This window comes from Hylobates moloch, unplaced genomic scaffold, assembly GCF_009828535.3.
Source record: "Hylobates moloch isolate HMO894 unplaced genomic scaffold, HMol_V3 SCAFFOLD_13, whole genome shotgun sequence".
NCBI classification, from domain to species: Eukaryota; Metazoa; Chordata; class Mammalia; order Primates; family Hylobatidae; genus Hylobates; species Hylobates moloch.
The window spans coordinates 105089766-105114837 of record NW_026652288.1 but is presented as its reverse complement, the minus strand read 5'-3'; the positions used below and the strand labels follow the sequence as shown (position 1 = coordinate 105114837).

At 41.9% G+C, this 25072-nt stretch overlaps 1 protein-coding gene across 5 annotated transcripts in view; it reads left to right on the top strand.

Moving 5' to 3' along the window:
* The window catches only part of DLG1 (discs large MAGUK scaffold protein 1), a 97103-nt gene extending 82103 nt beyond the window's left edge, over positions 1–15000 (top strand). For all 5 annotated transcript variants that reach the window (XM_032171968.2, XM_058427073.1, XM_032171966.2 and 2 more), the window contains 2 exons: positions 8028–8119; positions 12823–15000. In XM_032171968.2, coding sequence (XP_032027859.1) covers positions 8028–8119; positions 12823–12929 — 199 coding nt within the window. In that variant the 3' untranslated portion in view covers positions 12930–15000. The remainder of the gene's footprint in view (positions 1–8027; positions 8120–12822) is intronic.
* The last annotated feature ends 10072 nt before the right edge of the window (positions 15001–25072 follow it).

The window sequence follows — 25072 nt, the reverse complement described above, 5'->3', positions numbered from 1 at the left end:
AGAAAATTAGCCGGGCGTGGTCTCAGGCACCTGTCGTCCCAGCTACTTGGGAGGCTGAGGCAGGAGAATAGAGTGAACCCAGGAGGCGGAGCTTGCAGTGAGCGGAGATCGCACCACTGCACCCCAGCCTGGGCGACAGAGCGAGATCCATCTCAAAAAAAAAAAAAAAAAGAGTGACATTTCATAAAAGTAAAATATTCACTCCAACAGGAAGATCTGTTCGTACGTTTGCACTTCATAGCATTCTCAAAACATAAAAAGTACAAATTGACAGCTGCATAGGGGCGAAAAGGTAATTCCAAAATCATCGAGACGGAACCTGACACATCTGTCAGGATGCAATTAAATAAGAAAACAAATGTAAAAAATCAGTGAAGGTATAGAATAACACAAATTTAAAACTTTACCTATTTGACATATGTTAAACAGTGCACTCAACATCTGCAAAATAGACATGGATTTCCAGTGTACATGAAACAATTACCAAAACTGATCATTTGCTAGATTACAAATTTCAAAGGATAGAAAACAAATATTATCTGACCATAATGCAATTTAAATGAAAACCAATAATTAAAAGATAACTAGAAAATTCTCATATATTTGGAAATTAAGCATTATACTTCTGAGTGAGTCAAAGAAGAAAGCACAGAATAAATTGATGTTTTGAACTAAATAGTAGTGAATTGCCAAGTAATGAGTTTGGAGGCTTTCATAGCTTTGTTGAAGGAATACACACAGCTTTAAATGTTAGGAAAGAATGTTGAAAATCAAATATTAGGAAAGTTGAAAATCTAAGATTTTGAGAAATTGAAAAAATATCAGTCAAACTCAAAAAAAGATAGAAGGTGGGGCACAGTGGCCGGCCCCTATAATCCCAACACTTCAGGAGGCCTAGGCAGGCGGATCGCTTGAGTTCAGGAGTTCAAGACCAGGCTGGGCAACATGGTGAGACTCTGTCTCTACTAAAAATACAAAGAAATAGCTAGGCATGGTGGTGTGCGCCTGTGGTCTCAGCTACTTGGGAGGCTGAGATGGGGGGATTGCTTGAGCACGGAGCGGAGGTTGCAGTGAGCCAAGATCTTGCCACTGCACTCCAGCCTGGTGACAGAGCGAGACCCTGTCCCAAGGAAAAAAAAAAAAAACAATATTTAAAAATTTAAAAATAAAAATATGGCAGAGCAGAAATTAATGAAATAGAAAAAACAAACATATGATAAAGAGGATCAACAAAGCCAAAAGTGTTCTCTTTGAAAATACAGTAAACCATTAGGAGTGATCGAGAAAAGAAAGAAGACAAATCAATGTATCAGGCAAGAAAAAGGATATGACTACACATGCAGCAGACATCGAAGAGATTGACAGAGGCAGCCCAACAGGAAAAGGGACAAAGGGCTTGGACACATCACAAAAGAGAATCTCCAAAGAATAAGCATGTGAGATAGTGCCCAACTAATCATGGAAATACAAGTTAAAACCCTGATGTCTTACACTACCACCCACTTACCAGAATAGTTAAAATGAAAAAGACAGAAAATATTTAATGCTGGCAAGGATGTGGAACAACTGAAACTCATAACAGTGTTAGGGGTGCAAATTGGTGCATCTTCATTGGGTATACTGTTTATAGTATCATAGTATCTCCTGGCCGGGCGCGGTGTCTCACGCCTGTAATCCCAGCACTTTGGGAGGCCGAGGCAGGCAGATCACGAGGTCAGGAGATCGAGACCATCCTGGCTAACACGGTGAAACCCCGTTTCTACTAAAAATACAAAAAATTAGCCGGGCGAGGTGGCGGGCGCCTGCAGTCCCAGCTACGTGGGAGGCTGAGGCGGGAGAATGGCGTGAACCCCGGCAGGCGGAGCCAGCAGTGAGCCAAGATCGCGCCACTGCATTCCAGCCTGGGCGACAGCGAGACTCCGTCTCAAAAAAAAAAAAACAAACAAACATAGTATCTCCTAAAGCTGAACATAACACATTAGTTATGACCCAGAAGTCATATTCTTAGATGCACACTCCACAGAAATGCTTACATGTGTTTACAAAGACATGTACAAGAGTGATGACAGTACTGTTCAAATAGTCAAGAACTGTCAGGTGCAGCGGCTCACACCTGTAATCCCAACACTTTGGGAGCCCAAGACAGAAGGATTGCTTGAGGTCAGGAGTTGGAGACCAGCCTGAGCAACATGGCACGACCCTGTCCCTCCAAGAGGTAGCTGGATGTGGTGGTGCATTCCTGTAATCCCAGCTACTTAGGAGGCCAAAGCAGGAGGATCCCTTGAGCCCAGGAGTTCGAGCCAAGCTGTAGTGAGCTATGCTTGCACCACTGCACTCCAGCCTTGGTGACAGAGTGAGACCCTGTCTATAAAAAAAAACAAAGAGTCAGTAACTAAAAACTAGAAACTATCCAAATACTATCAGCAGTAGAATATGTAAATTATGACATGTTCACAATGAAACATTCAATGATAATGAGAGTGAGCAATCTCCAGCCACATACAAAAGTATGGAAGAATCTCACAAGTACAATTTGAGTTAAAAACCCAGACCTAAAGATATACATACTCGGCCGGGCGCGGTGGCTCACGCTTGTAATCCCAGCACTTTGGGAGGCCGAGGCGGGCGGATCACGAGGTCAGGAGATCGAGACCACGGTGAAACCCCGTCTCTACTAAAAATACAAAAAATTAGCCGGGCGTGGTGGCGGGCGCCTGTAGTCCCAGCTACTCAGAGAGGCTGAGGCAGGAGAATGGCGTGACCCCGGGAGGCGGAGCTTGCAGTGAGCCGAGATTGTGCCACTGCACTCCAGCCTGGGTGCCTGGGTGACAGAGCAAGACTCCATCTCCAAAAAAAAAATATATACATACTCTATGACTCCAAATTTAATAATTGCTCATAGAAGTCAAATAGAGGTTACCCTGTGAGAATGGGTTGGTGACTAGAGTGAGCACACCCGGGTTCTGGGGTCCTAGTTATGTTCTGTGTCTTGACCTAAGTACACAGGTACATGTAAGTTTGTGAAAATGTAACAAGCTGTATGATATGATTTTTCTAATATTGCTCATCTGTGTTTGAAACATATACTTCAGAAAATGTTAAGGAAAAAATAGGGAAAAGAGAAATAGAAAACCTAAATAATCTAGTACTTATTAAAGACTTGAACACATCATAAAAAGCCTTTCCACAAATTAAATACTAAGCCAAGAGGACTTAGTAAATTCTACCAAAAGCTAAGAAGCTATGTCAATTTTATACAAACTCTTCAACTAATTTATGAGCATTAATTTGATACCCAAACCTGGAAAGGACTATATAGGAAAATGATAAAGCCAGTCCTAATTATGACTATAGATGCAAGAACCCTTACCAAAATAGGAGCAAATTGAATCAAACAATTTTTTTTAATAAGGCAAAATGTAACAACCAAGTTGGGTATATTCCTGGTGTGCAACACTGCTGCAACATTTAAAAACTAATCCGTTATGGAGCTAGAGGGAAGATGGCAGACTAGGAAGCTCTGGGAATCTGTCTCCCCACCCAGACGACAACTGCACTGGCAGAATCTGTCTAATGTTACTATTTCGGAACTCTGTTCACCATTTTCATCAGTTTTGGAATTCTGAAGTCTATTGAAGGCTTATAACTTCCAGGGGAAGGTTTGAAAGGTTAATTTCAGCTCTTAACATGGTAGCAACTACCTGTTCCTCTACCCTCAGCCCGATAGCATGTAGCCATGCACACATTTTCAAGCAGCTTTGCATAGGGTTTGTGGGAGCCAGTGTGGAGAATAAAGATTCTGTCCTCCAAATAGCAGGGATCTTTGCTCTGATAGCTAATTAACTGCTTCTGATCATGGAGATGCAGCCATACAGCCATACAGTGAGCCATTGTTGCAAACCCCACTGCCGTTGAGACAAGCCCCTCCACTTGAGGCTGAAGTGACTTAAAGATTTAAAGGGCCATTGCCTTCAGTGGTGATTAGTGAGGAGAAAGAAAAAAATATTAAGTAAAAACAAAGGGCTAGTGCTTCCTTCTTCCTCCCGCACCACACACACACACACCTTTTTTTTCCCTCCCCTTTTGGGGGCCAGACCAGGACATTCAAAAGTAACCATGTATATGAGGGGAGGTTTTCATATCCGTGGAAAATCACAGGCTTAGAAAATACCTGAAAAGACCCTAAGTTTACACCTCAGGCTGATTCCTGGTACAGAAACACCTTGCAACTGTAAACAGTAAAATTAAATTTTAAATAAAACAGCAAACCCTGAGAAAGGAAGAGAATTTGATCTCCAGAGTTACCACATTGTAAGATTTAAATGTGCAGTTTCCCACAAAAAATCACAAGACATACGAAGAAACAGGAAAACATAGCCCATTCAAAGGAAAAATAAACTATCCCTGAGAAAGACTGTCCTTGAGAAAGAGTTAGACTTAATAAAGCCTGTAAAACAAGATGCTAAATGAGCTAAAAGACATGGACAAAGTCTCAAGAAAGTGATAGGCCCAGCGCAGTGGCTCATGTCTGTAATCCTGGCACTTAGAAGGCTGAGACGAGAGGATCACTTGAACTCAGTGGTTCAAGACTAACCTGGGCAACATAGTGAGACCTTGCCTCTACAAAAGGTAAGCAAAAATTGGCCAGGCACGGTGGCTCACGTCCGTAACCCCAGCAGTTTGGGAGGCTGAGGCAGGCAGAACACCTGAGGTCAGGAGTTTGAGACCAGCCTGGGCAACATAGCGAAACCCCATCTCTACTAAAAATACAAAAATTAGCTGGGCATGGTGGTGGGCATCTGTAATCCCAGCCACTTGGGGGGCTGAGGCACGAGAATCACTTGAACCCAGGAGGCGGAGGTTGCAGTGAGTGGAGACCATACCATTGCACCCCAGCCTGGGCAACAAGAGCAAAACTCCGTCTCAAAAATAAAAATAAAAATTAGCTGGCCATGGTGGCACGAGCCTGTGGTCCCAGCTGCATGCGAAGCTGAGGTGGGAGGATCTCTTGAGCCTGGGAGGTCAAGGCTGCAGTGAGCTGAGATCACGCCACTGCACTCCAGCCTGAGCAACAGAGGGAGACCTTGTCTCCAAAAAGATAAAGGAAAAAAAGATGAAAAAGATACATGAACAAAATGGAAATATCAACAAAGAAATAAAAAACCTAAAAAGAAACCAAATGGAAATTCCGGAGCTAAAAATAACTGAAATGGAAAATTCACTACAGGGGTTCAGGGAGATTTGAGCAGACAGAAGAATCAACAAATTTAACTTAAAGATACAACAATGGAAATTATTTAGTCTGAGAAACAGAGAAATGATTGAAGAAAAGTGAACAGAGCCTAAGGGACCTATAAGACATCATCAAGCAATCAATGTACACATTGTGGGGGTCCTCGAAGGAGAATAAAGAAAGGGCAGAGAGATTGTTTAAAGAAATAATGGCCAAAAACATCCCAAATTTGATGAAAGACGCGAATATAATCCAAGAAAATCAGTGAACTCAAAGCAGGATAAACTTAGATACCCACGCTGCGGCACATTATAATCAAACTGTCAGAATACAGAGAGAATCTTGAAAGCAGCAACTTATCACACACAAGGGATTTCCCAATAAGATTATCAGTTGCTGTTTTTGTTTGTTTGTTTTTTGAGACAAGGTCTCGCTTTGTCACCCAGGCTGGAGTGCAGTGGCTCACTGCTTACACAGGTTACTGCTGCCTTAACTTCCTGGGTTCAAGCAGCCTCTCACCTCAGCCTCCCAAGCAGCTAGGGCTACAGACACGCACCACCACGCCTGGCTAATTTTTGTATTTTTTAGAGAGACAGGGTTTTGCCATGTTTCCCAGGCTGGTCTCGAACTCCTGAGCTCAAGTGATCCACCCACCTCAGCCTTCCAAAGTGCTGGGATTACAGGTGTAAGTAAATACATGCCCAGCAATCAGCAGATTTTTTTTTTTTTTTTGAGACAGGGTCTACTCTGTCTCCCAGGTTGGAGTGCAGGGGCTCATTCTCAGCTCACTGCAACCTCTCTACCTCTCAGGTTCAAGTGATTATCTTGCCTCAGCCTCCCTAGTAGCTGGGATTACAGGGACTCACCACTGTGCCCTGCTAATTTTTGTATTTTTAGTAGAGACGGGATTTCACCATGTTGGCCAGGCTGGTCCCGAACTCCTGACCTCAGGTGATCCACCTGCCTCGGCCTCCCAAAGTGCTGGGATTACAGGCTTGAGCCACCATGCCCTGCCAGCAGATATTTTATCAGAAACTTTGGAGGCCAGAAGACAGTGGGTTCAAAACACTGAAGAAAAAAAAAAATTTAACTGTCAACAAAGAATCCTACATCTGGCAAATCTATTCTTCAAAAATGAGGGAGAAATTAACACATGCCCAGATAAAACTGGAAGAGTTTATTACCTGTAGTCCCACCTCACAAGAAATGCTGCAGAGAATTCTGTAGGGCAGGATGAAAGAATACTAGACAGTAACTCTACAAAATATCAAAGCAAACATCATAATTAATGGCAAAATATTGAAGGCTTTCCTTTAAATTGGGAACGAACTCTCATATACTCATCATCCAGCTGCAGCAATAATTATCCACTTATGACCAATCTTGTTTCTCTCCACTCACACCCACCTCCTTACACCTTCATTCCAGATTATTTTGAAACAAGGCTCAGACATTTCTATCATTTTGTCTGTGTACATCACTGTATTTGAAAGATAATTTCTTACAAAAAGTCACTGATTATCATACTTAAAATAATTATTTGATATAGTTCAAATATTGCTGGTTATTTCATAAGTTTTGTTTGTGTTTCTTCAGTTTGTTGGAATAAAATTTTTAGTAAGATCTATTCATGGCAGTTGGTTGTTTAACCTATAGATTCTCTCTCCACATCCCTCTTTTATGCCCCCCCCCCACCCCACCTCCCATTTATTTGTGATAGAAACCAGGTCATTTCTTCTGCAGATTTTCCCCAGACTGTATTTTCTGATTACCTTCTCATGGTGTTATTTATATGGTTGTTTGTCCCCTTATTTTCTGTAAACTGATAGGTAGATCTCTGAGTCATTTTAATATGAAATTTTCGTCAAAGTCAAAAGTGTCATAAATTAGTGAATAGATTTTTTGGCTACACTGAGCTGATGCAGAATTTGTTAAAACCCTCTGTCATTCCAAGTATACAGCAACATATTCAGTGACTAAATCTAGTTTTTTTATTTTTATTTATTTTGTTGTTGTGGAGACAGAGTCTCACTCTGTCACCCAGACTGGAATGCAGTGGTGCAATCTCGGCTCACTGCAACCTCTGCCTCCTGGGTTCAAGCGATTCTCCTGCCTTAGCCTCCCAAGTAGCTAGGATTACAGGCATGCGCCACCACACCCAGCTAATTTTTATATTTTTAGTAGAAATGGGGTTTCATCTTGTTGGCCAGGCTGGTCCTGAACTCCTTACCTCAAGTGATCCACCTGCCTCGGCCTCCCAAAATGCTGGGATTACAGGTATTAGCCACCATGCCCAGCCTATTATTTTTATTTTTAAAAATCCCAGAAACAGGCTGGGCTCGGTGGCTCACATCTGTAATCACAGCACTTTGGGAGGCCAAGGTGAGCAGATTACCTGGGGTCAGGAGTTTGGGACCAGCCTGCCCAACTTGGTGAAACCCCATCTCTACTAAAAATATAAAAATATAGCTGGGTGTGGTGGTGCATGCCTGTAATCCAGCTACTTGAGAGATGGAGGCAGGAGAATTGCTTGAACCCAGGAGGCAGAGGTTGCAGTGAGCCGAGATCGTGCCACTGCACTCCAGCCTGGGTGACAGAGTGAGACACTATCTCAAAAAAATAAAATAAAATCCCAGAAACGGCCAGAATGACTCAAGTTTTTAATGACATTCATATTTTCAACAGAGTTCAACTTTTCATGATTTTCTATTTTATGTGTCTTCTCTCCTTTGTCATCTTTTTTAAAAAAGTATTATAAGTTGGTAATTACCAATTTCTAAATTTATTTTCATAGGGAAATGAATAAGCGTCTAACAGAAGAACAAGCCAGAAAAACATTTGAGAGAGCCATGAAACTGGAACAGGAGTTTACTGAACATTTCACAGGTTGGAACCATGTTGTAACAGTCCTCTTTAAGATAGAATTTTGCTTTGAAGCCATGTGAACTGACCCATTCAAGTGGATTTTGAACTATGCACTAACTAGTATCATCTAGCCTAGGCAGTGGTGCTGGAGAACCTTTTTTTTTTTCTTTGATACGGAGTTTTGCTCTCACCCAAGCGGAGTGCAATGGTATGACTTAGCTCACCGCAACCTCCCCCTCCCTGGCTCAAGTGATTCTCCTGCCTCGGCCTCCCGAGTAGCTGGGATTACAGGCTTGTGCCACCACGCCCAGCTAATTTTCTATTTTTAGTAGAGATGGAGTTTCGCCATGTTGGTCAGACTGGTCTCGAACTCCTGACCTCAGGTGATCCACCTGCCTCAGCCTCTCAAAATGCTGGAATTACAGGTGTGAGCCACCATGCCTGGCCCAATTTCCTTTCCTTTGGATATATACCGAGTAGTGGGATTGCTAGATCATATAATAACTCAGTTTTTAATTTTTTGAGGTGGCTGGGCACAGTGGCTTATGCCTGTAATCCCAGCATTTTGGGAGGCCGAGGCGGGCGGATCACCTGAGGTCAGGAGTCCGAGACCAGCCTGACCAACATGGTGAAACCCCTTTTCTCTACTAAAAATACAAAATTAGCCGGGTGTGGTGGTGCATGCCTGTAATTCCAACTACTTGGAAGGTTGAGGCAGGAGAATTGCTTGAACCTGGGAGGTAGAGGTTGCAGTGAGCCGAGATCGCGCAATTGCGCTCCAGCCTGGGCAACAAGAGTGAAACTCTGTCTCAAAAATAATAACAATAATTTCTTGAGGAACGTCCACACCATTTTCTGTGATGGCTTTACTCATTTACATTCCCACCAGCAGTGTACAGGGTTACCTTTTCTTCATACCATTGCCTACTTGTTATCTCTTATCTTTTGATAACAGCCATCCACACAGGTCTAAGGTGATATTTCATTACGGTTTGTGTGTGTGTTTGTAACAGAGTCTTGCTCTGTCACCCAGGCTGGAGTACAGTGGCGTGATCTCAGCTCACTGCAACCTCTGCCTCCTGGGTTCAAGCAATTCTCATGCCTCAGCCTCCTGAATAGCTGGGATTACAGGCTCCTGCCACCACACCCGGCTAATTTTTGTATTTTTAGTAGAGACAGGGTTTTGCCATGTCGGTCAGACTGGTCTCGAACTCCTGGCCTCAAGTGATCCACCCGTCTCAGCCTCCCAAAGTGTTAGGATGGTAGGTGTGAGCCACCACACCCAGCCTCATTATGGTTTTGGTTTCTATTCCTCTGATGATTAATGAGGTTGAGCACTTTTACTGATACCTGTTGGCCATCTGTATGTCTTTGGAAAAATGTCTATTCCAGTCCTTTGCCCATTTTTTAAATGGATTATTTGGTATTTTGCTAATGAGTTTCTTATATATTTTGGATATTAACCCCTTATCAATTGCATGTTTGGAAATACTTTCTCCTCTTCCATAGGTTGCCTTTTCATTTTGTTGACTGTTCCTTTGCCGTGTAGAAAATTTTTTATTTGATGTCCCACTTGATGATTTTTTATTTTGCTGCCTGTGCTTTCCAAAAAATCATCCAAGACCAGTGTCAAGGAGCTTTTTTCCCTATGTTTTCTTCTAGGAGTTTTATGGTTTCTGGTTTACATTTAAGTCTTTAATCTATTTCAAGTTAATTTTGTATAAGATAAGGGTTTAGTTTCATTCTCTTGCACGTGGATATCCAGATTTTCCAACACCATTTATGTAAGACACTAGCCTTTCTCCATTGTGTATTTTTGGCCCCTTGCTGAAGATTAGTTGCCTTTTGATCCGTTTTGAAATACTGTTTAACAAAAAAAAAAAAGGAGGTAGCAATTCCCCAATATTCTCATCTTACTCACCTTGTCCTTTAACTTCCTCCTCAAGTCTTTGGACATTTTTGTTATTTGACATTCACACTGGGTATCAGTAAGGGTCATGGTTTTGTAAGCCTTGTGCTTTCTTATTTTTTTCGAACTGATTTCAGACTTAAATAGAAGTTACAAGAATAGTACAGGGAGTCTCATGTACCCTTCACCCAAATTCCTCAAGTGTTAACCTTTTACCACATTTATAATTTTTTTTCTGATACACTTGAGAGTAGGTTTCAGGTAGATGTCCCTTTACTTCTAAATATTTCAGTGTGTATTTTCCAAAAAACACGGATATTCCCTTATATAATCATAGTTTTATTATCAAAATCAGGAAACTTAATAATTATATGTCTCATCTAACTATAGATCTTATCATTATTTCACTTTTCTTCTAATCTCTTTAGAGCAAAATGGAAAAAAATGGTTTTTCTGTTCCGGTGCAGGATGCAGTTCAGGCTCACGTGTTGCATTGAATTATCACATCCTTAACGTTCTTTAATCTGAAATATTGTCACATCTTTAATGTTCTTTAATCTGAAATAGTTCCCAAGTCTTGTTATTCATGACCTTGACTGACATTTTTTAAGAGTAAAAACACTAGGGGGGATTTTTTTCTTGTTGTTTTTTTGTTTTGTTTTTTGGTTCGTTTTGTCTTTTGTTTTTTTTTGAGCCAGGGTCTCACTCTGTCGCCCAGGCTGGAATGCAATGGTGCAATCTCAGTTCACTGGAACCTCCACCTCCCAGGCTCAAGTGATCCTCCCACCTCAGCCTCCCAAGGAGCTGGGACTGCAGGCTACAGCCAACATGCCCAGCTAATTTTCATATTTTTTGTAGAGAACGGGATTTCGCCATGTTGCCCAGGCTGGTCTCAAACTCATCCAATCCGCCCACCTTCACCTTGACTCCCAAAGTGGTGAGATTACAGGCGTGAGCCACTGCACCCGGCCAAAGACCCATTCTTTTATAAAATGTCCCTCCCTCAATTTGGATTTATCTGATGTTTTCTCATAATTAGATTTAGGTTATGCATTTGGGGCAGGAATAGCAATGAAGTAATGATGTATCCTCTGTGTATCATACAAGGAGGTTGACAAAGTCTCCTTGTGCCGTTACTTGTGCTGCTAATTTTAATCACATGGTCAAGGTGTCTGCAGCCCTTATGCTTTCCCAGTTTCTTCCCAAGGATTATCCTGGTTTACTAACCATTCCATTAATGAATTTACAAAGTAAGCAAAATGTATATTTCCCAAGTCAGTTCCTGACTGTGTTCTCCTAAAATAAATCCTTGCGTGCTGTTGTCAACCTAAACTATGAAATGCTCTGGGATTCTGTCCTGTGCTGTTGGAGTGCATCAAGATGCCAAACCCATGAGCCAAGTATTTTGTCAAATGAACGGAGTCCTCAGGGACATTGAGGCATGTCTGTATTTAGCTCCAAAGGTAGAAGTCTCACAAAACTGATACCAGCGAATATTATGTTACTTTAAATTCTTGGTTACTCAGGCGTTCCTAGCTATGTATAAGTCCTTCCTACCCACATACAACTTCTTTCTTCTATGCACATAATCTCAGGCACCAAATAGACAGTATTATTTAAAGTCTCCCTTTGACATTTTATGCTCAGTTTTTCAGACCATGGAAATCTACACCTATGATGCTCTTCCAAGATCACTGGGCATTTTTTTGTAGTTTAATAAGTGACTAATTTGCAATTCTGAATTATTTCATTTATATGTCAACTTTTTTATGAGAAACAAGGTTCCACTTTGTCACCCAGGCAAATGGTACGATCCAATGATACGATCATAGCTCACTGCAAATGTGACCTCCTGGGCTCAAGAGATCATCCTGCTGTCTCAGCCTTCCAAGTAGCCAGGATTACAGGCACACACCACCATGCCCAGCTAATTTTTTTTTTTTTTTTTTTTTTTAAATACACAGGGTCTCACTATGTTCCCCAGGCTGATCTCAAACTCCTAGCCTCAAGCAACCCTCCCACTTCAGCCTCCCAAAGTGCTGGGATTTCAGGCATGAGCCACCATACCCAGCCATAAACATTTTATTTCTTCTTAAAAAGTTACTCATGCTTAGTGCTGTCTAGCGATACTTTGTTTTTGTTTGTTTGTTTGCTTTATTAACTAATCCTCATCCCTCACAGACCTCAGGGGCTTCAGCTATTTCCAAAGAATTAGTTGTTAGTAATTGTTACTCTTTTTCACACATTATTTCAGACAGCAAATAAACATTGATTGTTAAGTCTCTAACCACTAACAAGCTAGCGTAGGTATCTCAATTCACCTACACTACCGTACCTGACATGCTAGCTTAACTGAAAAAAGTAGTATCGACCTGTAATGAGCTCTTTTCCCCCACGATCCTACCCCCCCCCCAAAAACAAAACAAAACAAAAAAAATTATCCTTACATCATCCTGTCTGTGGGATTGTACCCAGTTTCCTTTTTTCTTCATACATTTATGGAGAAATCAGGAAAGTTAAGAAAATAATTTGTTTTAAAATAATAAAGCTAATATATGCTCAGATGGTAAAAGAACAAAAGAAAAGATCACCAAGTCTTACTTTTTGATCCATTTTTAAGATAAAAATTTTATACTATATAAATAGGCAAATTAATGAACTGAGCCGTTTTTTCTAAGTGAACAGTACGTAAACGGTGATTCTTCCTGGATGAGTAACTTTTTCAAAGATACTAGCTTCTACTATTTCACCAATAATTGTAATGACAAAAATAAACAATTAATGGAGATTTCTGATTTTGTTTCTATCATTACAGCTATTGTACAGGGGGATACGCTGGAAGACATTTACAACCAAGTGAAACAGATCATAGAAGAACAGTCTGGTTCTTACATCTGGGTTCCAGCAAAAGAAAAGTTATGAAAACTCACGTTTCTCTGTTTGTTTTCCACAATTCCATTTTCTTCGGCATCTCTTTGCCCGTTCCTCTGGAGTCTTTCTTCAGTACTGATTTCATGTTGAATTATATCCCACACATCATGGTCTGCAATTGCGCTTCTTTTTCACATGTAGTGTCTCCTTCAAGTTACATCGTGTGTATTATTTCATGTCACTATTGGTTAGTGGCCATTTTTCAGAACTGAAGATAGAATGGCCTGACCAGCTATTAAGAATTTGGGGAGATGCAGAAATTGTGGTAAAAATCCTTAATGTTTAAGGGAAAGTAACTTTAAGAGATTTTTGGAAAAGCTTTATATACATTCTTTTCAAATTTCAGTACCAATGAAAAAGTGGTTTTAATCAGTGATTTAGTAGACTTTGAGCAACTATACACGCTTAAGTTTAATAGCATGGTTTGGCCAATGTATTACTCCCAAGTCCTTTTCTCAATCAACTTCTATCGTCAAAGCAATTGTTTCATTATAGATAAATAAGGAAAACATTTTTTAATTTAAAAATTCATGTCTGAGTTGACTTTCATAAGGGATTTCATCTTTCCTCAGCATTCTTAAAGCCTTTTAGTATTTGAGGGTTCTTTTTTCCCAGGACATTTGCTAGGAATAACAACGTTTCCATGTTTTTAATCTACTTGAGCAACACTATCGTGTCTTACAGAAGTTGTTCATATGTAAATGATCATCACATTTCGTGAATTGAGGCCATGTTCAGGTGCTAAGGAAGTTCCCCTTTCACACAGAAGGTTGAGAAAATTTCCTAGATATAAATACAGATAAATCAGACATTACAGTGGTGACGTAGTAGCCGTAATGGCAATGGAAAGGAGTCCAATTCATAGCCTAAAACTTAAAATGTATTCTTAGGAGTCAGATCTTACTGAATATTTTACCCACAATAGCTGCCTATTTTGTTATAATAAAATATATATAAATATATATATAAAACTTTCTTTAAACTGTAACTATGGGAATTATTTTCTTTACATAGTTGCACACACACACACACACAAACATATATATATATATTTAAAATATATTTTGTTTCTTTTGCCACCTACTCCTTTTTGTTTGGTTTTTAAATTAAATATTAATTGAATAGACTTATCTTCCTTGATCATGTGAACTGAAAATGGGGACATGGTGGTCATGAGGAGGAAACATTTAGGGAAATGAGATTCTAAGTAAAATATGGGCATATTCTCCTCTTTTCTACAAAAAAGTTTTCAAATGGTTCCTGAGGTTTTTTGTTGTTGTTCTTGTTACTGTTCTTGTCATCAGGTTTGATTTTGGTCCTTGCCCTTTCCTGCTGGTTCTCGTTTTATTAATAGGAAGGCAGGCAAAAGCCCCATTTATGTGTGTGTTTTCCCCTCAGACAGCTTTCATCCACTGCTCTGCACTAGAATTGCACAAATCTTCATGGTGAGCAATTTTAAGAAATGTTAGTGAAAGGTAGAAGTTATTTCAGAAACCAGTTTCTCTGGTCCTTCATATTAATAATAATATTTGGCTTCCCATTGCTCTTTGGAGTTGTTTATTAAATGTGTGTTTTTGACAACCTCCTCATTACAGTTTCTTAAAGAAATGAGTACTGGTTTGTAAAGAATTATCAGCATTATCCATTCCATTTATGAAGAAGAGGAGAACGGCTAATAAACTGTATTGTAAAATCCATATGTTAAGTGTGTCTTGAATTTTGAAAGAAAAAAATATTTTGCAAGCTAACATTTTCCTGAAACAATTTGAGGCATCATGTAATTTATAACTGAATTCAAGAGCCATTAGGCAACAGAGTATGTTAACACATTGAAATACACACAGTGTTGCTGTTACACTGAATATTGTAGGTTGTTAACCAAATAGAAACATACTAGTATGAAGAAAATTGTAAAATCTCAAGAGCTTCAGAAATTGCCTTACAAGACCCCAGCATAAGCTATTTTGAAGTATTTACCAAATAGTCACATGTTGTAAAATATCAAGTGGTTATAAAAGGATGCCATTTATGTATTAAAAGCTACATAACATTGTTTTCTGGATGTCCTTGTTAAGTGATTTTTTTGTAAGAATATGTGATTGTGCAGCTTTCTAGATTGTATAGGATTCTCAATAATGAAATTACTAATTGCTGAGTAGTATGCAATAGCCACTTTAGTATCGTACCTCTTAATTAAAAAAAAAAAGAGAGAGAGAGAAGGTGGTGTTACTAGCCCCACTGTAAGGTTTACATTAAATCACTTGCCTAAGATGACTTAGCTAATAAGTGGCAGTGCTTAGTATTTGGATCCAAGCCTCTCTGCCCCAAGTCTACATTCTTTCCAATACACTTGGCTGCCTCATTTTTTACCCCCTACTGTGTAAAGAAAAGAACTGTAACTTAAATTATTATTTTAGCAATGCTTTACAAATAAGGAAAGACTCTTAGATGAAAATCCTTGCCCAAAGTCATACGATTAGTAAGGACAGACCCATAGAACAAGTGACTCCCATCACAGCTGAAAAGACTGTTTGTGGGAAACAAGTCAGCCTAGCCCTGCCACAGTGACATGCCAAGGAAGAACCTTTTAGAACCAGAATTGAAACAATATTTGTAAAAACAAACAAACAAAAAACCATTATTGTAATACCCAGAGAATAATACAGTTTCACATGTTTTGTAAAGTCTATATTTTTTAATACGCCTCTTCATATCTTTAAGTTGGCAAAAAGAAAAATGCCTCTTAAATTTGGCTGTAGCTATCTGGTTGCTTTCCTGTTCTGTGACTACCTAGGGCTCTTCAATAAATAATGGAAGCAAGCAAGCGAGGCGCAGTGGCTCATGCCTGTAATCCCAGCACTTTGGGAGGTCAAGACAGACGTATCGCCTGAGGTTGGGAGTTCGAGACCAGCCTGACCAGCATGGAGAAACCCTGTCTCTACTAAAAATACCAAATTAGCCAGGCATGGTGGCGCATGCCTGTAATCCTAGCTACCCGGGAGGCTGAGGCAGGAGAATCGCTTGAACCCAGGAGGCAGAGGTTGCAGTGAGCCGAGATCGCGCCATTGCACTCCAGCCTGGGCAACAAGCGAAACTCCATCTCAAAAAAATAATAGTAATAATAATGGAAGCAAGCCTGCAGAGCTCATTCCAGCAAAATACACTCTGGTTAACAAATACTTGCTGAACACTATGTAGTATTTAAACTCCAAAGATGGCAATTCAGGAATTCTAGTAATTAGTAAAGTTTGTTTTCTAAGATATTAGAGCAGTTATCTTCTAAGATTCTCTGCCTTGAATACTCTTAATTTACATGTGATAAAATAGAAGCCTAAAGACCCCTGTGTCTTAACAAAGTTATACTGCAAATCGGACAGAGCCAGGATTAGAACCTTAAAAACTCCTGACTCCTAGAAAATAGTTTTCCTACCTTACAAATTCCTTTTCTTCCCATTTTAAGAGCTGGCTTTTGTGGTTTATTCAATCCCTGAAGGTTTGAATTTCTGCTGTTAAAAATAAATATTGGTACATTTATGATATTACGATGAAGTTGCAATTTGAAAGATACCAGGAAAAAACATGGATGTCACTTTCCCGACGTTAGTGTAGAGCATTTGGTAGTTAAGTCTAACATTGAAGATTCCATTTATCTCCCTCCAGAATTGCACAGTATACCTCTCACTGACTGGCAACAGTGCCCTCTGATGTGAAGAATGTGGGCTGTGGAATCAGCTTGATTTGAATGCCACTCTGCCAAGTCACATAATCCCTCTTAACTGTTTACTTATCTGTAAAATGGAGACACATTGAGGATCAGTAAGATTACAGATAAAGGGAACTAGCACATAGAACACTCTAAAAGCTAATTCCCTTCTCCTTTGGAATCAGAGGCTTAGAATTCTTCCAGCTTCTCTTGTGGAGATTAACCTGACCCTTAATTTTGCAAATGTTTTAAATGGGATTTGGATGACTACCTTGCAGGATTGTTACAAGGGCTAAGGTGGTGTATACAAAACAGTCGGCCGGGCGCAGTGGCTCACACCTGTAATCCCAGCACTTTGGGAGGCTGAGGCGGGCAGATCACGAGATCAGGAGATCGAGACCATCCTGGCTAGCATAGTAAAACCCCGTTTCTACTAAAAATATAAAAAATAAGCCGTGATAGCGGGCGCCTGGAGCCCCAGCTACTCGGGAAGCTGAGGCAGGAGAATGGCGTGAACCCGGGAGGCGGAGCTTGCAGTGAGCCGAGATCGCGCCACTGAACTCCAGCCTGGGCGACAGAGCGAGACTCCGTCCCAAAAAAAAAAAAAAAACACACACAATCATATCATCTGATACTTGATAATTCTGTTCTTCCCCTTATCAAGGGTTGTGTTTGTGATTTTGGTAGCAGAAGACTCAGAATATCGTCCCATTCTTCACCTATAGGGAAATTTCCTTTAACAGAATTATTTACACTTCAGTCTCTATAATCATGTTTGCTATTCTCTTCAAAGGATCCCTATTTTTTGTCAAAGGTGCTGTGAGTTGTGGCCCACACTTGCTGAGTCTCAATTATGGAACTGGAAAACATCAAGGTTCCATAAGCCGTTCTCATTTCTGTACGGTCCTAGACCCAACGGCTCCTAGCAGTTCTCCAGAACATTAGTTGTGGAGAGTTTCAAAACAGGCCTAAAATAATAGTGTGAAAATTATTACTTAAATCCCCCGGATAAAATATTTTGTCTTTAATTTGACTACGAGTAGTCACTACTTAACTAACTTTCCACCACTGGCTTTTTCTCCACTTCACCCCAAAAATGGTTACCTAAGAGCTGGCAAAACAATAAACCCTAGAGTCTACTAAACAGCGTCATGAACAGAGATGGGGCTCAGGTAACTTTACTGAAGTATAACATCTATGTAAATCCTAGTCTACTAAACAGCATTATGAGCAGAAATGGGGATCGAGTAACTTTTTATTGAAGTATAACATCTATGTAAAATGTGTAGATGTAAGTGTACATATACCTTAATACTTCTTTACAGGTAAACATCTTCTGTGTAACCATCATGAAGCTCAGTAAATAGAGCATGACCGGCACCCGAGGTGACCCCAGCTTCCCCCTGGTCACTACTACCACCCCAGGGGAAGCTGCTGTCTTCTATCTTTATAATTTGTCTACAGTAAAATTCACTTTTTTTGGTGTATCATCCTAGGTTTTGACACATGCATAGAGTCATGTAACCACCACCACAATCAAGACTACGAAACAGTTCCACTGTCCCAAAGAAATTCTCTGATGCTTTTCCCTATGTGGTCCAGACCTCCTCTCAGCCCCAGTCCGTGACAACCACCGATCTGTTCGCTGTGCCTGTAGTTTTGCCTTTCCCGGAATGTGTGGAGTATAATGTAGCGTTTGGGGTGTGGCTTAGCAAAATGCATTGGAGAGGAATGCATGGTTTTCATTGCTGAGCAGTATTCCATTGTGTGGATGCACCACAGCCTATTCATTCACTGCTTGAAGGACTTTGGGGTTATTTTCATTTTTTCCCATAATAGTTGCGTATTTCTTTGCCACCCTAGACCTACAGGAACAAGAGGCAGCAAGCAGAAAAGGGTTTCTGATGCTGAAAGCCATGATGGGCCCAGCCCCACCCCCACGCCCCCACTTCATCCACATGCTTAGCTGGTTGCACAGGAGCCTGTCATCCTGAAACAAATTTTAAAGGCAGAATGATGGATCCCAAGAGCCTGTTTACAGAAGAAATCTGTGTCGAAAGCAGGAATGACTGCAAGAATGAGCACTTCAGAATTGCAAGCCCTCAGGAAAAACACTAATGATCCAGTAGCTAGGTGTACCAGTGACTGGTGCCTGGTTCATTACTGATGTCCTAGGTGAAATAAATGTAGTCTATCTAGGACAGCAGTGAATGAGAAGGAAATGAACTGCAGACAGGCCATTGCTGAAGACGGATTGTCTCATATGCTTATAATTTAGAAAACAGTCCATGGAGACAAAACCCTGATCTTTTAAGAAAATTGGGTTTGTTGGATTCCAGACAAAGGATTGTTTTTCCAAATGACCGTTTTCTTTAGGTGGTAAACTCTACGCATTTTAAGTATTACTTATGCAATTCATAGTAATCTAATTCTAGTGCAGTGTACTTAAGGAATCCTTGATGAGACCTGGTTCCACCGATGGGTGTGACACTCAGCCTCTTCCTACGTGCAGGTAGCACGTGTGGCCTTGACAATCTCTTCCATTTTAACCACAGTATGATGACTCACTGTGTGTGAAAAAAAAAATTGTAGGTCCCTCCTTTCAGTTGGCTCCAGAGTAATCCTTAGGAAACACTGGTGTTTATCGAGAGTAGAAATAAACTACTGGTACTGCGCATATATTTATCCTATTTCTTCCAGTCACCTGTTCACCAATTTCATTTGGACAGTTTATAGCTACAGTAGAATGAATTTTTTTTTTTTTTTTTTTTTTTGGAGACGAAGCGTCTCTGTCGTCCAGGCTGGAGTGCAGTGGCACGATCTTGGCTCACTGCAACGTCCACCTGCCGGATTCAAGCGATTCTCCTGCCTCAGCCTCCTGAGTAGCTGGGACTACAGGCGCCTGTCACCACTCCCAGCTAATTTTTGTATTTTTAGTAGAGACAGGGTTTCACCACATTGGCCAGGCTGGTCTCGAACTCCTGACCTGTGATCCACCCGCCTCGGCCTCCCAAAGTGCTGGCATTACAGGCGTGAGCCACTGCGCCCGGCCGAATGAATTTCTTTATATACAAGTCAGTACAAAAAAACGTGAATCTTGCTAATGAATTAACGATACAATGAATTTTCTGATGGTAGAAAAGATTAGAAAGAGTGATGTAATCTGTCTTCTTTAGGATGTCTAAAATTGGGTACATTTACCTCACAGATGGGACAGCTAAAGACAAGACGAAGCGTATGAAAGTCCCATATGTTCCACACTGTTGAGTCTCTACAAAAAGGTTTTCTAAATCGCGTGTCATCTGATCAAAAATATCTACTTCCCTAGTGGTATTTAAGACTAGAAAAGACATCTTTTAGATAGATCCCTTTCTCTGAAAGTTCAGTGCTTGGTTCAGATTTAGTTTATCTGACATACCCTTCCTAGGAAAAAGCTTTACTAAACTTTTAAACTACTTTTCTACTTGTAGCTAATAATGGTTATACTTTATATTCTCTCGGTCACCTCCCATCAGACACCAAATGCTATTAATTCTTCCTGAATGTGATATTTTTTCTTGCTCTCATTTCTACTGTCATCACTCGAATCCGGGTTCTTACCTCACCCAGGCCTGGATTATTACGGTGGCCTCTTAAGTCATCTCCCAGCCTCTAATCTGCTCCCTTGCTGATCCAGCTACCCACCAGCTGACTTTTCCTAAAGTGCAACTTTTATTTCCCTCTCTTCAGTGACCTTCATGTATCCTAAATCCAGATGAATTAATTCATCTGTAAAAGTACAGTTCCTGGAATATAGTATGTAATCAATAAGTCCTCTGCCAGCACTAACCTCCCTGGCCATACCTTTTATACACCCTCTGCAGAGCTTGTCATAGCTGTTTGTCAATGCGGATGCCTCCTTTGCCAACAGCACCTCCCATCTGTTGTGTCCTCCCCACCCAAGTCCCCTTATCAAAGCTCTAGTTTCTTCAAAGCCACCCTAAGTCCCTTCACCTGCAGAAACCTGGCCATTTACAGCCCTTGATGCCTGAATTCCTACAGTCCTTGGGCGGCCACTTCACACTGAGAATGTGCTTCCTGTGCTGCCTTTACCACTTTAGATGCCTCATATTAGGTGGCATTTTATATTGTGTTCCTTTCCCCAGTGAAGTACCAGGGCAGATGAGAGTACACAGCTCTGCTCCAGCACCTGCTGGCCGCTGTGTATGGTAAAGTCGTCACGGCTGTGGCTTTTTAAGCGTCTGAAAACAGCCTTCTTTTAAGTGTTGGCAGTGGCTTTATTTGCAAATTGGTAGGGTTGGGGGGATGAAGAAGGATAAAAAGGTCTGACTATAGGCCGGTGCGGTGGCTCATGCCAGTAATCCTAGCACTTTAGAAGGCCGAGGCGGGTGGATCACCTGAGGTCAGGAATTCAATACCAGCTTGGCCAACATGGTGAAACTGTCTCTACTAAAAACACAAAAATTAGCCGAGTGCGGTGGCGTGCACCTGTAATGCCAGCTACTTGGGGGGCTGAGGCAGGAACCCAGGAGGCGGAGGTTGCAGTGAACAGAGATCGTGCCATTGCACTCCAGCCTGGGCGACAAGAGCGAAACTCCATCTCCAAAAAAAAAAAAGTCTGCCTATAAATCTCTAAGCCAATTTCTTTGTTCAATTATAGTTTTTCTTTTCTGGTTCCTGTATAATAATCTCCCTTCTCGAACATGCTTTGTGATTTTATCTTCCTTGTGCATATATGTTTCCTTTATAAGTCAGCTGAAACCCTCCTTGGAAGTAGCTGGGGTATAAATAATTTCTCTGAAAGTCTTTAGTGACAAAGCCAAATACAGTATTCTTTTACCCTCTTTTATACTGGTTTCTTCTCAGATTAACTCTTATATTCAATGAAGTTGATGGAGATTTATTAATGGCTTTAAAACTATATCTCCAAAGTTCATCTTTGAGTCTTTATAATCCTCTTCTACGTATTAAAGTCTGAACTGCAAGTAAGTTTTCAGGAAAAGAAAGCTTTTGTGGTTTGATAATAAACTGAGCTCAGCATTGAGACTTACACTTGAGGGCAGGCTCAACTCAGCTGGAGCCTTTCCCATCCTCCTCCCCTCCCATCCCCAGGGAAGAAGCATGCTTTGTTTTCCTTTCTTGGCTGCCCACTCTGCTTGTCTTGATCTTATTCTTCACATTCTGATCAAATCTCTCCTATAAAAACCCTCGACGCTGAATCCCCTGAAAACAGCCCCTCCCTTTCTTAGCCAAGTATCTTGAGATACTCTGTTCACTCTTCCCTTCGTTTATAATAATATAATTATGTATTGAATCCTACTATATTCCAGACCTGATGCTAGACACTGGGATCGGTGGTGGACAAGACACCATCCCTGCCCTCATGGAGTTGTTTCCTGGCCGAGCCTCAGCCCTGACCATGCCATCGAAACCGTTCACACAGCTCTTCGGGCCCACCATAGTCCCCAAATCCTGTGGCTCTTCTCATTCTTCCCTTCAGCAGCATCAGACACCAGTAATGATAGTTAATAACATCCTAAAACATAATAGTTCACACTTAGAAATCATCCTCTATGTTCAAGGCCCTGTGATGAGCACAGAAATGATCAAACACAGACTCTGCCTTTGAAAATCCTGCACGTCGAGTTTCGCACAAATGGACAGGACTCCCCTACCTCTAGCTTCACAGGAAAAATCCTTTCCTATAAAGAGGCAAAAAAAAAAAAAAAAAAAAAAAGCTTTTATTCCTAAAACTTGCTCAATATGTCTGCCATTGTTCAAGATATACAAATTCAGATTAAGCAGTCAGCAAGCGTAACACCCTGCAGGTGCTCACACCCCAACCAGTCAGCAAGAGTGTAACATCCTCTGACATCACACTATTGCAGGTGCTCACACCCCAACCAGTCAGCAAGAGTGTAACATCCTCTGACATCACATTACTGCAGGTGCTAACACCCCAACCAGTCAGCAAGAGTGTAACATCCTCTGACATCACACTACTGCAGGTGCTCACACCCCAACCAGTCAGCAAGAGTGTAACATTCTCTGACATCACACTACTGCAGGTGCTCACACCCCAACCAGTCAGCAAGAGTGTAACATCCTCTGACATCACACTACTGCAGGTGCTCACACCCCAACCAGTCAGCAAGAGTGTAACATCCTTTGACATCACACTACTGCAGGTGCTCTCACCCCAACCAGTCAGCAAGAGTGTAACATCCTCTGACATCACACTACTGCAGGTGCTCACACCCCAACCAGTCAGCAAGAGTGTAACATCCTCTGACATCACACTATTGCAGGTGCTCACACCCCAACCAGTCAGCAAGAGTGTAACATCCTTTGACATCACACTACTGCAGGTGCTCTCACCCCAACCAGTCAGCAACAGTGTAACATCCTCTGACATCACACTATTGCAGGTGCTCACACCCCAGCTTTCTCAGGGCACACCAGCCTTCCAAGGGTTCCCCAGAATGAAAACTATTTGGCTTGTTCTGAAAGACATTGTAGGCCATAGAAATAGACAAACAGAAATTATGATTTGTTGGAAAATATTTTTTCCTAAGTAAAGTATTTTACTCCATTTTGGGTAAAGGAGTTCACCTTTTGCTGGCTCATTAGCCAGTACCTGCTGACGGAGCTTCTCAATCTCCTGTCAAAGGCCCCCTCTTTCTGAGGCTGCCTGTGGTGTATTCCCTCCATGGGATCTACTGTTCCTCAATTCCCTGACAAGCAAGCTCAATGCTTCTGGGTACTCTGAATCCTTGGAGAGCCAGAGCTGTGTCTTTGGCAAGAGTGGAGAAGAGCTCTTTGTATGTCATATCATGGGGTAGGGTCAGGGAGTCTCAGGCAGAGCTGCTTAGGCCCCAGAATCTTATCAAAGTGTCAGGGAAACCAGTTCCTTTAGTTTGTATGCTCTCCCTCTAATCTCAATATGAGTCTAGAATGGGGACCAAACTAACCTCAGCTTCTGCTCCTCCAGAAGGCTGTTTGTGGGTTAAGCTACCGGCTTATTACTCTCTCATTACATCCCACCCATTTCTTTGGCACACCCAGGTATGTCTGGACCCTAGAAATGGCAGAATCCTGGCTCAAGCTGAGGCAGACTTCCCCATTCCACAAAGGTGATGCGCGTTCATGCCAGCCCTGGGCAAATGGGCCCAATGTAGAGTCCCCGAGAACCCAGAGGCAGCAAGTTCACTGATGAGTCACAGCTGAATGACACCCAAGAGATAAGGGAAGAACCTCATTGTGAAAGAGCCCCGCAAATCTCTTAGGTTATGGTTGTTCTCACTCCCTATCAGCATCACGTGGAGTTTTGCCAAAGGAAGGACTTAGTCAACAAACACATCCTGCCAGTAATCTGGTGGCTCCTGGAATGTGCCAAATGAGCCTTTCTATCCTTGTGGTCAAGAGGACAAGGCTTGTTAAGGATACTTCTATTTATTCCACCTTCTTAGCACAAGCCATTAGCCCCTCTAGCAGGGCTGCCTGCTAGTCCATTCGGCACCTTTGTGCAAACTGGGAAGAAGGGATCCATCTGGGGGGATGGAGAAACAGCTTCCACAGCACATGAGTCCTCCAGAGCAGATAGGAGGCGGAAAGTATGGCACATCAGGGCCATCATGACCTACCTTTCACATATGGGGAACAGGTCCAGAGAGGGCAATGACTTGCTCATGGTCCCTAAGTCGTTGGTTTTTAAAATGTAGAGCTCGAGTCTCCTGAAGCCCCGCCCGTATTCCTTCCCCTGCTCCAGTGTGTGATAGGCAGTAGCTTCATGGCCCAATAGGAGGTGGGAGGGCTTCCTTCCCCAGGGCGCAGAGCAAGCTCAAGGACAGACAAACTCAGACGGGTCTCTTCTCTCTCACGGTTGTACTTACCCACGTCAGAGACAGAGACATCATTTCTGAGTACTCAGAGGGGCTGATGACAAAAGGTGAGACCTAAATGGAGGCAGATGACTAACAATTTCTTCAGTTCATTCCCCTCATCCCCAACCACATGGGGAGCGCAGCTTTTGCCTGCCTGGAACAGTGGTTCTCAACATTTGCTGTGCCCCATAACAAAAACAGATTGTGGCCGGGCGCGGTGGCTCACGCTTGTAATCCCAGCACTTTGGGAGGCCGAGGCGGGCGGATCACGAGGTCAGGAGATCGAGACCACGGTGAAACCCCGTCTCTACCAAAAATACAAAAAATTAGCCGGGCGTGGTGGCGGGCGCCTGTAGTCCCAGCTACTCGGAGAGGCTGAGGCAGGAGAATGGCGTGAACCCGGGAGGCAGAGCTTGCAGTGAGCCGAGATCGCGCCACTGCACTCCAGCCTGGGCGACAGAGCGAGACTCCGTCTCAAAAAAAAAAAAAAAACAGATTGTGGGCCCCGGCCCCAGAGCTGTCGATCCAGTGGGTCTGAGGTGGGGCCG